We start from the raw sequence: 14149 nt of genomic DNA on the forward strand, positions 1-14149 counted from the left end.
ATAGTCACTCGCAGACAAGGAGGTGCAAATCTGCACTCCACACACATACATATTCCTAAGTGTGTTTCCATGCTCACATTATTACTGTCAACAAATGTTATCTAGACAAGACCTGACATATATCAACGTGTGTTAAAAGCAAGATGAGACTTCAAAAATATGGTGCCTCTTTCTGAATTTTCATCTCAATTTTGATGTCAAATTGGTGTTCAATTTGTGCCGATGGTTGCATATTGTGGGAAACAGCACTCCTTTTGAGCACTGGTAATTACTTGTCATCATTAGACTTTGGCTAGAAGCAAGAGAGAACATTACAGAAAAGATAGACAGGAGGATGTGAAAGATAGGAAAACAGGGACAACACAGAAAAGCAGAGATTAAAAAATAAACAAAAAAATGACAAACAGAGACAGGAACTGAAAAACTGTGTAAGGAAGGAATCATGTGGAATCAAGAAAAGGAATCCTAGAAATTCATCAACCTCGCATCAGCACTGCACTAGGCTTCTAAGAAAATGTATTTCTTATAAACTAAGCACTGGTAAAGCGTGCTCACTGTCTTTCACTAGATCCTATGGGGCACATTTACAAAACTTTCAAACAACGCAGGGCAGCAAGCAAAGTTGGTGCGCTGTATTACGTGAAAGAGAGAGAACAGAAATGCTCTATATTTACAAAGATATGGGGCATTTCTGCTCTCTATACAACACGAAAATCCAGGGGTCTGAAACCAAAACTCTGAACGTTATAACCTCTAAAACAAACCAATACTTATGTGTGCGCTAACTTCCTTAACCACTTGGCTGCTAAGGTACTCCCTCATCTTCCCATTGACTTTCCATTGAAATCAATGGAAAGTCCATGACGAGTTACCCTTGTCATTAGCGCTGAAGGGGTTAATGAAGATAGCTATAATGGAAAGTCCTATTCAGGTAAACGGATTCCCATCACTCACCACTAGGTGACATGCTTCATCATCTGGGTCTCCTCATTGGTGTCACACTAGTGACACTAAGGGCTACAACCTCATCAGAGGGATGGGGGAGCACAGGAGGTTTTATGAGAGTCACTATCTAAACTACCAGATGAGAGCGATTGAATACTTGTTGGAAAGAGACTGCAGTGCACAAAATAAGGTGATATGTGGATTAAAATTGACCTATGAGAGACCCTATCTTTATTATTGTCTTGCACAGATCAAACCAAAAACAGTGCAAATGACAGTTTGTAACAAATAACTGTTTGATTTTAAACTGTGGTATTAGAATTTTTAGGATGAATTATATTAAGTACATTGGTATGCTCATCTATGGTTTCCTTAATAATGTTAACAATTGCATAATCGTTTTTAAGACCTTTCCGCACCAGTTTTGAGTTGGACGTCTCTGTCCACATTGAGATCTTCCTTGAAAGGGGTCTTGTCTTCCACCAAGAGGACTAGATTAATGTGAGACTAGGCACTCTGAGGATTATCAGATGAAAGGGGGGGGGCTGAAGGTATCAAAAGTGACCCAGTTTGTCATCTATTTTTAGATGCATATCTCTTCCTCTCAAGATCTTTCCTTATTTTGGCCTCATTTTCTCCGCCGCATATTCAGATTTCAAATTCCGTGTACATAGGGACTCAGTTTTATAATAGATGTTCATGTCATCATATGATGTCCTCGTGTCCAATGTGAGGCTTTCAAATCTTTGGATAAATGGAGAGATTGGTCGGAAAGTCATGTCTTGAAGCCAACTGCATCTCATGCCCCTACCTGCTCGGTAGGCTGAGGACTTGGTGGTGAAGACGAAGTCTGGGAGCGGTAGTCCAGAAGAGATGGCAAGCTTACCTTGGGTGAGGGCAAAAAAGGGTCTAACAGAACCTGGGAAGATGATGGGCAGGGTAACAAGGTGCTCCTCGGTGATGGTGCTATAGAAGGACAGAGTGCCTCCAGTGAAGTTCAAGCAGATGCCAATTCTCTGCGCCAGAGGTGGCACCGAGTCCAGACCTTCAGCCTCGTTGCCATAAAGGACTCTAAAATGACCTGGGGGTTGACGCTCCAAACACCAGGACTCACAAGAAGCATCAGAGAGGAAAGCATTGTCTACACAAACACCTGCAGTGACCAAAAGAAGGATACAATGTTAGTGAAGCTTTGAAACAGTCAGAGCCTCTAGCATTCAACAAATAGCTGGAGTCAAAGTGCATATCAGGTCCATCTTTAGAGCTTTTCACTTGCAAATAGGCATCATGAATGACGAATGCCTGCCCATCGCACATTCACACTCAAAAGGCAGAGTATAGAAGTGGAACTGTGTGAATGTGGTTCTCACCCTGACAGAACCCTCTCTTGAGTTACAGTTTGCTACCCACATATGCCCTCATGTATTCCACTTAGTACACACTTTTTCTCAATAGTTCACTCACTCTCCATCACACTTCACCTTTACTTTTAAAGTGCTCTTTACCTTCCATTGTTCACCAGAAAACCCAAGGCTGGAGATAATATTGGGCACACAAATCATGCAAGAGATATACCATTACCATTTGGTCCCAGTATTACCTGGGAAATATTTACACCTCTTTCTGAGTTTTTCCAGTTGGAATGGGAAGCAAAATGTGTTAGCTATCGTTGAGACCCAGTATTGATGGATAATACTGAGGTTTTTATAGCGTTAGCTCCACAAATTCCGCCTCCTAAGCACAAGCACAATTTGCACCTGACTTGGAATCTTATATTATGTGCAAACAAGGTTTGCGCCTGATTTGAGGATTTATGAAGCAATGATGATAGTATTGTGGAAGATGGATAGGTGCCGGGACAGATGGTAAAATGCTGACCATCTTTGGCCCCTCCATAAAGTCCATTTGGTTTGTGACAACCTGTGTCCTATATGATTAACATTGCCTAACAGCATGACTGTAATGGGAGACTTCTTCTAAGAAGGTCTGACATGTAGAGTCATGTAGCTCATGTAGGGTTGCATAATTGTTTAGTAGTGACAATGACAACAGATTGATTTTTAACAAAAAAGATAAGAACATTCATCTAAATAAAATATATCACGTATATTAAAGCTGAGGAACACACAATTAGCTAGGGTGTAGGCAAAAGGGATTGGGTGAATAATTGAGACGTACAGTAAAGTTGCGTTACACTAGTAATGCATTGGCTATATCATCTCAATCAAACACACAAAAGGTGATGGGAGAAATACTTGCAATTTGCCTAACCACTAGCAATCACTTGTGGTCAGTCCTTTGCACACTGTGTCACTAGAATCAAGCCTCATGACTGAAGAACCCCAATCAGGGCTAAACTGGTCCTAGGATGCATGTGTTTTGGTTCAGAGAGGACCTGGCCTGGCAGTTCAGGCTGGACTGTTCCTATTGGAGCAGGGTCAAGCCTGATTTGCGTATGGCTATGTCTAATTTGAAATGGCATCGTGGGCAAATGAATGATGGGTCGGAAAGCTACCGCGAGTGACTTCCAGTGGTTAGCCTTATTGCAAACATGCTCCCTTCAACTTTGGTGTGTTACATCATCGCACTACCTGCCTCACGGGAACATTACTAATTACAATATGAAATTCTCAAACTTAGTCTGTTCACCTATGGAAAATGCCTTATGGACCAGAGCACAGCAAAGACACCCACATAGAAATATTTGTTCCTGTTGAGTATAACAAATAAGCCATACTCCCAAAATACTAACATTTATAAATCACTGAGAAATTTGGTCTACAAATGACTTGCCTTAGTTCTTTGGATCTCTTTTAATATGTAATATAAGATGTTAATGTGAAAAATATTCAAATGCTTGTTGAAAATATATCACAATGTTTGTACTTAATCTTATTTATTACACTTGAATACTACTATTTGTCTACAAACTGTTCCATTTGGATCCACTATAAATCTTAGCCTGTGTGATCCGCTGTGGGCTTAGTGGCACACACTTGTGAGTAAACCTGAAATGTGCAGTTTGTAAACTGCTGCACTGAAGGAACAAGATACACACATCTCTCTCTCTCAGTACATGCAAGTGTGCCACGAAGTAGCCAGGTGGTTGGTAGTAGCGAAGGCTACAGGAAGGTACCTGGAAGAAAAGGCTACATCATTGTTACCCAGATTTGGGTATACATAAATAAATCCGGGATTTGTAAAGCACTGCTAATCACCTGTGAAGGTCTAAAGGTGCTGAATTGTAGGCACGGGGCGATTAAGTGACTTGTCCAAAATCACAGCATGGTGACGCCGAGACTCGAGCCTGGTTCCCAATAACGCCGAAGTCGGCAGCTGAAGCTGTTATGCCACATCCTCTCCTGTAAAACCATATTAAGGTTCAGGAAGTTCCTTCAACAGAGTCCCCATCTGCCCTGGCAAAAAAGCTATAAAAGGGGGCACCAGAAAGGCAGGCTGCCCTCCTATATTTAGAGAGGCGGTGTCTAAGGGATAACTACTGTGAAGAAAATAAAGGCATGTTGTCTTTAACTAATTTTTACAATTTTGTGGGACTCTTACGTTATCATTTATGGTAAAACAAGTAGATGAGTTCTCAATACACTCTTAGTAGGAATGCATATTGTGGTCCTTGTTTTCGAGAGGAAGTGTGTAAGAGATAAGTACCGCAGTAATTAGTGGAGCTAATTTACAGGGGGCTACCAACTTTGTCCTGCAACTCCGCAGCTGAGTTGTCTCGTGTTCCGTTTCCGGCAGAGGCAAGATGGCGGCCGCTTAGCTGTGGCTGTAACGGTGGAGCAGTGAGGGCTTGTAGCAGAAGAAGCCCAACGGAGCTTTAGCCTCAGCAGGGTGTGTTTCTATCGCATTTCTATCACATTCGGGAGCGGAAAATACCTTGTCTGACGAGAAATCCTGGGAGGTATGCTGACAAGGCTCGCCTGCCGCGGGTAAGCGAGACAACTGTTGCGGGAGCTGGCGGCTGCGCTCGCTGCTCTCTCTCCCGGCCTGAAGCGCCGTGAGTGCACAGGAGGGCGGAGCTGGGGTCGAAAGCCGAGGCAGCTGAGGTCGGATCTCAGAGTAAAGCCTACCAGCGGCGATGCACTCGTAGAAGAATCAAGTGTGTACAGTCAGCGGGGCTCGACATCGGAGGAAGAGATGGCCCCTAAATTAAATTTGGCTGCAAAAGCTGCTGTGGGGAAAAAGAAAAATCAACGGGAGGAAACTGCAGCGGAGGCACTCGGAAGTCAAACGCCCTTGGCTGAACAGTCGAAGAAGAAGCAGCAGACTGCAGCCAGAACCCGTTTGGCTACTGCATCAATTGCGGCCTTGTTTGCCAAGACTGGTAAGGGGAAGGAGGTAGAAGCAGCGACTAAGGAGTCGGGGGCATATCTATAGAGGTGGAAGTGGAGGTGGAGGCTCCCCTTGACTTTGTGAATGCCAGTGGGGTCCCCCCCATATGATCCTCTCCCCAACACTCGATACCACGTTGCAGGGAGAAGCCTCGCAGGGCCATGTGGAGGGTTTAGTGGAAGGAGTGACCTCCGGGGATGCCGCTGCAGTATTGGGGAGGAAGGATGGGCTCCCGGGATACCCGGATTCTGGATTGGTTATTGATGGCCCTCACAGCGACATAGGCAGTGGGGTACTCCCAGAGCCATCGGAGCGGGGAATTACCACTGAGATAGATACTCAATGCACCGTGACTGGTTTGGAGATTGGCGGGGCTGGGGCTGGGGTTGGGGATGGAAAAGAGAGTGTCCCAAGCGAAGCCTTTTTCTCAGCCTCGGATGGGGTCGGTTGGTCCGAGGAGGATGAGGTCGGTAGCTCTTATTTGGACTCTGAGAGCGACCTAGAAAATGATCAGCCCGCAACTGCATTAAAGGCTCCAGCAGCGGCGGCTACAGGCGAGGCACATTCCCAGTATGAATTGAGTGGGGCTCACTTTTCCTCTGTGCCCCTGCAGGGTATCCCCGGCATGGAGCAGGCCCAAATGTCGCTATTGGAATCCATTCACCAGGAAATTATCGCCCACAGGGAGGAAACGCGCCAGGACAATCGCAAATCTCAGATTGCTATGAGGAAGATGCAGGGTGTTGTTAGGAAGCTGTCAAAGGCCTGTGCAAACACTGGGGACAGAGTCTCAAATCTAGAAGACAGGATAGTATCAACGGAGAGGGAAGTGGCCGAGGCAGTTTCCAAGGTTAACGCGCAACATTCCCAGGTGGTAGATATACAATGGAAGCTTGAGGAAATGGAGAACAGGCTTCGACAGAATAACCTGAGGGTTCTGGGAATTCCGGAGGGAGTTGAGGGCTCCGATATCAGGGCGTACATCATCAAGCTCTTTGAACAGGCATTTCCTGAACTGTCCAGCTGGAACTGGTCTACGGAGGTGCAGAGAGTACATCGCACCCCCTTTAAGATCAGATGGGAATACTAAGGAGGGGGATAAACCCAGGGCAGTTCTGTTTTTCCTCGGTAATTTTATTCTGAGACAGGCTATATCGGATCTTGCCAGGCCAAACGCCAAACGAAGCATCGAAGGGGTTTCATTTTTCGTCCGGCCGGATTTCTGCCACTCGACCGTAGAAAGACACTGGCGATTAAGAGGTATGATCAAGCCCTTCCAGGATAAAAAGATGCAGGCATTTTTGTTAAACCCGGCACAGTTAAAAGTCATTAACGAAGGGAGGACTCTGTTTTTCTCCTCTGAAGTGAAGGCCAAGGACTATCTGGATTCTTTAAGCAGTTAGACTGGATTTTCAAATAACTTTTGATGGTGCACTATGATAGATTGATGGATAGTAGGACTGTAGCTGGGGGCTGATTTTCGGAACTTTGTGTTTCCTTTCATGGGTTTTTTAGGTTTCACTTTGGTTTTGTTGTATTGTTTTTGTAGTCCGCACAGACTAGGTCTGAGCGCCTCACAGAGTAGGGGAGGGGGGTCACGGGGGGTTGGGTTGTGGATGAAAGTGGGTGGTGGGGTCGGGGGTAGGGGGGGCGGGTATGGATTCGAGGGGAAACTTGAAAAATGGGGAAAATGGTGCAGTATTGGACAAAGTATAAAATTAAGTAAGAAGTGGATGATTAAGGATCAGTTTCTTGTTGCAGGTCGCCTAGTTCAGCAGGATGGCGAACATTAGAATTTGCACAATTAACGCGGGGGTTTGAATGACTGGAGGAAAAGGCAGAGTTTGGCATATCTCGTGAAATATAACAGAATAGACGTTCTTTGTCTCCAAGAGACTCACCTCCCATGGTCTAAGAGGAATTTGCTGCTCCTCAATGGTTTCGAATTGGTGGCATGTTCAACACAACCCTCGACTATTAGGGGGGTTGCTATCTTGGTAAGGTCATCTCTGGGAAAGGCTAGGAAAGTTAAAGTTGACAGCAATGGAAGATGGGTAATAGCTGAAATGGATATGGGCTTTACATTAAGCATTATATCACCTGCTGCACCTGCAAGTTCACCTGCCTCCGAACCTGCCCCGCACCCGCCAAGACAAACACCAGCAGCAACCACCTCAAGTGCATCCTGATCAACACCCGCTCCGTCCACAGACACGCCGTGGAACTCTGGAACCTCCTCGACGCTACATAACCGGACGTCGCCTTCCACACGGAAACCTGGATGAACGCCTCCTCTGCACCCGACATCGCCATCGCCATCCCGGACGGGTACAAGATCATCAGGAGGGACCGCATCAACCAGACCGGAGGTGGCATCGCCATCGTCCACAGGAACACCATCCGCATCACGACGACGCCAACGACTCCTTCGCCGCAGCCGAACATCTCCACTTCCAGATTCACACCGACCCTAAGACGACCCTCAGAGGCACCCTCGTCTACAGACCCCCGGGACCACGCACATAATTCAGCGAAGACATCACAGACTTCATCAGCCCGCACGCCCCCCCTCCACCGACTACATCCTCCTCGGGGACCTCAACTTCCACCTGGAGAACAACAAGGACCGCAACACCACCGCCCTGCTGGAAAACCTCGCCAACCTCGGACTCAAGCAACTGGTCAACACCCCCACCCACTACGCCGGCCACACGCTTGATCCCGTCTTCTCTTCCAGCAAGTACATCACCTTCAGCCACGCCACCGGACTCCACTGGACCGACCACAGCTGCGTCCACTTCAGCTTCAAAAGATCCACGACCCACCACCACCCGCAACAGGTACCTCACAGGAATTGGAGCAAGATCACCGCAGACCAGCACACCACCTCCCTCAGCCAGAGCCCACCCGCCAACACAACGGACCCCAACGAAGCAGCCCGCAACTTCACACAGTGGCGCCGACGACCTCGCGCCACTAAAGAACCCTCCCAGCAGACCCAGAAGCAAGAAGTCATCCTGGTTCACCGACGACCTCAAGGACTCCAAGAAGACCTGCCGCACCCTCGAGAAAGCCTGGCTCCTCGACCGGACCACCGACAACATGACCGCCCTCAAACACGCTACCCGCAAGCACCACCAGCTCATCCGCACCACCAAGAAGAAATCCCTGAAGGAATGACTGGACAACAACGCCCACGACAGCAAAGAGCTCTTCACTATCGTCAAGGAGTTCTCCAACCCCAGCACCGGCACCAACGACATCACTCCGTCACAAGACCTCTGCGACTCCCTCGCCTCGTTCTTCCACCGCAAGATCGCCGACACCCACAACAGCTTCGGCGCCCCACCCACGCACCCAACCGTCGAACCAACGCCCCCCACCGCCACCCTTCGCACCTGGACCACGGTGACCACCGAAGACACAGCCCGCACGATGAACACCATCCACTCCGGATCACCGACCGACCCCTGCCCACACCACGTCTTCAACAAGGCCGACTCCACCATCGCACCCCAACTCCGGAACATCATCAACGCCTCCTTCAACACCGCCACCTTCCCGGAGAGCTGGAAGCACGCCGAGATCAGCGCCCTCCTGAAGAAACCTACAGCGGACCCCACCGATCTCAAAAACTTCCGCCCCATCTCGCTCCTCCCTTTTCCTGCTAAAGTCATCGAGAAGATCGTCAACAGACAGCTGACCGCCTTCCTCGAGACAGACGGATCCCTCGACCCCTCGCAGTCCGGCTTCAGAGCCAACCACAGCACCGAGACCGCCCTCATCGCAGCCATCGACGACATCCGGACCCTGCTCGACAAGGGGGAAACAGTGGCCCTCATCCTCCTGGACCTCTCCGCTGCGTTCGACACGGTCTGCCACCGCACCCTAGTCCAGCGCCTCAGCAACATCGGTATCCAAGAGAAGGCACTGGAGTGGATCATCTCGTTCCTCGCCGGAAGAACACAAAGAGTCCGCCTCCCCCCGTTTCGCTCCAAGGCCACCGAAGTCATCTGCGGCGTCCCGCAAGGATCTTCACTCAGCCCCACCCTCTTCAACATCTACATGAAACCTCTCGCAGCCATCGCACGCCAGCACAACCTCAACATCATCTCTTACGCCGACGACACCCAGCTGATCCTCTCCCTCACCAGAGACCCCGACACCGCCAGAACCTGCCTACACGAAGGGATGAAAGACGTCGCCGAGTGGATGAAGGACAGCCGCCTGAAACTGAACTCGGACAAGACGGAAGTCCTCATCCTGGGATCTTCGCCCTCCGCCTGGGACGACTCCTGGTGGCCCCCAGCCCTGGGCACCGCACCCAAGCCAACCGACCACGCACGCAACCTGGGCTTCATCCTGGACCCCTCCCTCTCGATGACCAGACAAGTCAACGCCGTCTCCTCATCGTGCTTCAACACCCTGCGTATGCTTCGCAAGATCTTCCGCTGGATCCCGACCGAGACCAGGAAGACTGTCACCCAGGCACTCGTCACCAGCCGACTGGACTACGGAAACGCCCTCTACGCCGGAACAACAGCCAAGCTACAGAAAAGACTCCAGCGCATCCAGAACGCCTCCGCCCGACTCATCCTGGATGTCCCCCGACGCAGCCACATCTCCAGCCACCTGAGGAACCTGCACTGGCTCCCCGTCGACAAGAGGATCACGTTCCGGCTCCTCACCCACGCGCACAAGTCTCTCCACGACCTGGGCCCCAAGTACCTCAACGACCGCCTGACCTTCTACACGGCCACCCGCCAGCTACAGTCCACCAGCCTCGCCCTCGCAGCCGTACCACGCATCCGAAGAGCCACCGCCGGAGGAAGATCCTTCTCTTACCTGGCTGCCAAGACTTGGAACTCCCTCCCCATCCACCTTCGGCTGACCCAGGACCATCTCGCCTTCAGGAAACAACTCAAGACCTGGCTGTTCGAGCAGTAGCATACCCCTCCCCCCAAGCGCCTTGAGACCCTCCCGGGTGAGTAGTGCGCTATACAAATGGCATGATTGATTGATTGATTGATTGATCTAACAAGGACGATCCAGAGATTTTTGACTTCTTAGAAGTAGAGTTAGTTAGTTGGCCTACACCTATAGTAGTAGCCGGGGACTTAAATATCTCATTGGATTGGGGTATTGGAGTAGGGTACACTGGGCAGAAACCCAGAGTTTTTAGGGCATTACAGGCTCTTATCAGATCACATGGGCTGCAGGATGTCTGGGGTGTTAAAGAACCTCAAAACCCTGGTTATACTTATTTTTCAAACCCCGCCCAAAAGTATACGAAGTTAGATTACTTTCTTATATCGTCTTCTGAGATAAAGAGAGTAGATATTATAAAACTCCCGAGCTCAATTCGGGACCACAACCCTCTGGTATTATTGTTTGATCTGGGTAGGGTGGAAAGGAAAAGGACAGGTTGGACTTTCGAAAGGAGATTACTAGTAGATAACAGGTTCGTTGAACATCTAACTAAATGGGTGGGCAAATTTTTTGCAGCGAACTGATATATTACCTCCCGTAATGGGGTTTGGGAGGCTTTTAAAGCAACCTTAAGGGGAGAGTCTATAAGTTGTTCCGCTAGGCTGAGAAAAGAGGATAGGTGTCAGGTTGAGAAATTAATGGGGAAGTTAGCGGTTGCTGAAGAACAGCATGTTAAGGATATTGTTTTAAGGCGGGATAGCAGTGAAAGTCAAAATGCTCTGTTAGTAGTTAAAGCAGCACTACAGAAGGAGGTAACTCAGAAGGCGATGGGCGAGTTTCAAACCTCTAGGGCCAAACGGTATGAAACAGGGGAGCAGGCAGGTAGAGCTCTAGCTCTCCAGTTAAGGCAGGAAAAAGCCAAGAATATAATTTCTTGTATAGAAGAGGAAGGGAAAGAATATACCGAAGTGAAGGATATAGTGAGGGTGTTTGAGAACTTTTATAAAAGGCTTTATGATGAGGAAGATCACGTTAGGAATCAGGAGGATGAGGTTTTGGATAGGGGCCCTCGCCTGGATGACGCAGCCAGAGAAGAACTGGATAAAGATATTATGCTAAGTGAGGTTATAACCGCACTGCGGGAATTAGCCCCCGGCAAGGCATCAGGCCCAGACGGGATCCCCCTGGAGGTATACAGAGCTATTGAATCTGAGATCGCTCCTTTGATGGATGACTTGTTTAATGGGATTATGTACTCAGGGGTGGTCCCGGATTCATGGAAGGACACTAATATTATAATCTTCCATAAGAAGAGGAAACCAAGTGAAAAACCAGGGTCTTATTGCCCGATCTCGCTGATTAATTCGGATACGAAGCTGTATTCGGGAAATTTGGGCCAAGAGGTTGGACAGGATCATTGGCGGTCTTGTAACCCCGTGGCAGCATGGGTTTGTCCCTGGTCGTGGTGAAATGAAATGAAAGGAAATGGAAAGGGGATTTATATAGCGCGGCTGCTGCCCAAGCGCGTCCAAGCACTGAGTAGAGGGCACAGTACTCTGAGGGAAGTAGGGGTGGTTAGTTTTTAAAGAGTAAGGTTTTTAACTCTTTACGGAAGGACGAAAGGATCCGGTTAGCTCTTAGTGACTGAGGGAGGGAGTTCCAGAGCTTGGCGGCATTAAGCGTAAAAGACCTGCCTCCTGCTTTGCACCTTTTGATTCGGGGAACTGCAGCAAGGCATGCATTCGTTGATCGAAGCTGTTTGCCAGGGCAGTAGGGGGAGAGAAGAGAGTGGTTAATTTCAGGGCCAACTCTGTGAAAGACTTGGTGGGAGATACAGAGGGCCTTGAATTTTATTCTTTCCCTAACAGGGAGCCAGTGGAGTGATCGAATTCCTGCTTTGGCTGATTCTCTGCGGGGTATTTGGAGTGGGGTACGAGCTGCGCAGTTCTGGGTCCGCTGAAGCTTTTGTAATACGTATTCCAGGCCTCCCATGTAGAGGGCGTTGTTAAAGTCAAGCCGGGACTGGATGAGACCCTGGATGACCACTTTTTTTTGCTTCAAAGGGCAGGATCGGAAGGATCTTTCTAAGCATCCGAATGAGCCCGAAGCAAATTGCTGAGGTTTTAGTTGCCTGGGTATTGAGGTTAAGAGATTTATCGAGTCATACTCCAAGGCTTTTTATGTCCTCCTTCGGTGTTGGGGGTGAGCCTAAGCTGGAGGGCCATAGCTGGTCGACGGTGGTAAGAGAGGGAGGGCCAAGAAGCATTATCTCGGTTTTTTCACCGTTCAGTTTTAAAGAGGATGCTGTCATCCAACTTCTAACCTCTTCCATACAGGCGGCCAGGTTGACTTGCGGGAGCCAGAGAGACCACGAGCTGAGTGTCGTCCGCATACGAGATGATCTTGATGCCATATTTACGGACGACCTCAGCCAGCGGCCTCATGTACACATTGAACAGCGTGGGGCTTAAGGAAGAGCCCTGCGGCACCCCGCAATTCAGAGGTCTACTGGTGGAACAGGAGTCACCGTCGAAAACCTGGAAGGTCCTTCCGCTCAAAAAGGATCCTAACTAGGCAAGAGCATCTCCGGAGACTCCCAGTCCGGACAGTCGCTGTAGTAGAGTTTTCTGGCATACCGTGTCAAACGCGGCGCAGAGATCGAGGAGAACCACTGCCACTGATCCCCCTCGATCCAAGATCTTCCTGGATTCCTCCATTACAGCCAGAAGAGCCGTTTCTGTGCCATGTTTTGGACGGAATCCTGTTTGGGTAACGTCCAGTAGAAAGTTTTCTTCAAGGAATTTTGTAAGATGGGAGTTGACATGTTTCTCCAGAATTTTACTTGCCCAGGGTAACAAGGAAATGGGACGGTAGTTGTTAGGGTCATTAGGGTTAAGGCTGAGTTTTTTTAGTAATGCTTTTACCATTGCCTGTTTCCAGGTGGGAGGTACAACTCCCTTTTGCATTGAGCTGTTCAATAGCTCCATGAGAGTAGGGAGGATGGCTTGACTCGCCATGATCATTGTACGGGGGGTGCTGGATCAGAGGGAGAACCAGTTTTATCTTTAGTGCAAGGGAATGAAGTGATTCTAGGTCTAGTGGTGGAAGGTTGGTCATAGTTACTCGGGGGAGAAGATCTGTAGCGGTTGAAGGCTGGGGCTCACTAATACTGGTCTCGGGGGCGGGGTTACGAAGGATGAGTATATGTTGTTGATTTTTTTATTTAAAAAATCGGCTAAGTCGTTGCAGCGAGCCGTGGGCTTGTCAGTTAACACTGCACGGGGGGACATTTTTGAAAGGGTTTTGACAATTTGGTAGATCTCTCTAGGCTTGGATCTGGAGGACATTATTTTAACTTTATAGTAGATGGATTGGGCTGTGGTAATTCCAAGTTTATATGCTTTTATCGATTCCCTGTATCTGGTTTTATCAGTGGAGGTATATTTCAGGCGCCATTTCCTTTCAAACCTTCTGCACTGATGTTTTAGTTCCCTCAGTTCTTCCGAGTACCAGGGAGCGGTCTTTTGTGGCCTTTTTAGCATTGTTTTCCTGCTAGGAAGAATGGACTCGAGAGTCTTCAATCCATTTGTTGAATTTCCCGCTATCGGGTAGGGGATCCTGGGAGAGTGAGGGTTTCGTGGTGGTCAGTAGGTTCCCCCACTGCTCTAGGGGGAGTTTTGACCAGTTTCTCATTTTTCGGGGGTGGGGGTAGGGAGAGTGACTTTATGGGTGGACCAGGTGAGGGGAATAAGGAAGTGATCAGTCCAGGGAAGGTGAGTGATGGTACCGACCAAGAGGTTGGGGCAGTTGCTAAAGACAGGGTCCAGTAGATGGCCTTTGTAGTGGGTAGGGGACCTAATTAGTTGCTCGAGTTGGATGGCGGCCAAACTGGAGACTAACTCATTAGCGGTATTGTCAGTGCAGA

At 48.8% G+C, this 14149-nt stretch overlaps 1 protein-coding gene across 1 annotated transcript in view; it reads right to left on the reverse strand.

The window, feature by feature from the left end:
- Positions 1-1269: 1269 nt before the first annotated feature.
- LOC144792002 (uncharacterized) overlaps positions 1270-14149 on the reverse strand; it is a 51747-nt gene continuing 38867 nt past the window's right edge. The window contains exon 4 of the mRNA XM_078666868.1: positions 1270-2098. Coding sequence (XP_078522994.1) covers positions 1563-2098 — 536 coding nt within the window. The 3' untranslated portion in view covers positions 1270-1562. The remainder of the gene's footprint in view (positions 2099-14149) is intronic.

This window comes from Lissotriton helveticus, chromosome 11 (genome assembly GCF_964261635.1).
Source record: "Lissotriton helveticus chromosome 11, aLisHel1.1, whole genome shotgun sequence".
NCBI classification, from domain to species: Eukaryota; Metazoa; Chordata; class Amphibia; order Caudata; family Salamandridae; genus Lissotriton; species Lissotriton helveticus.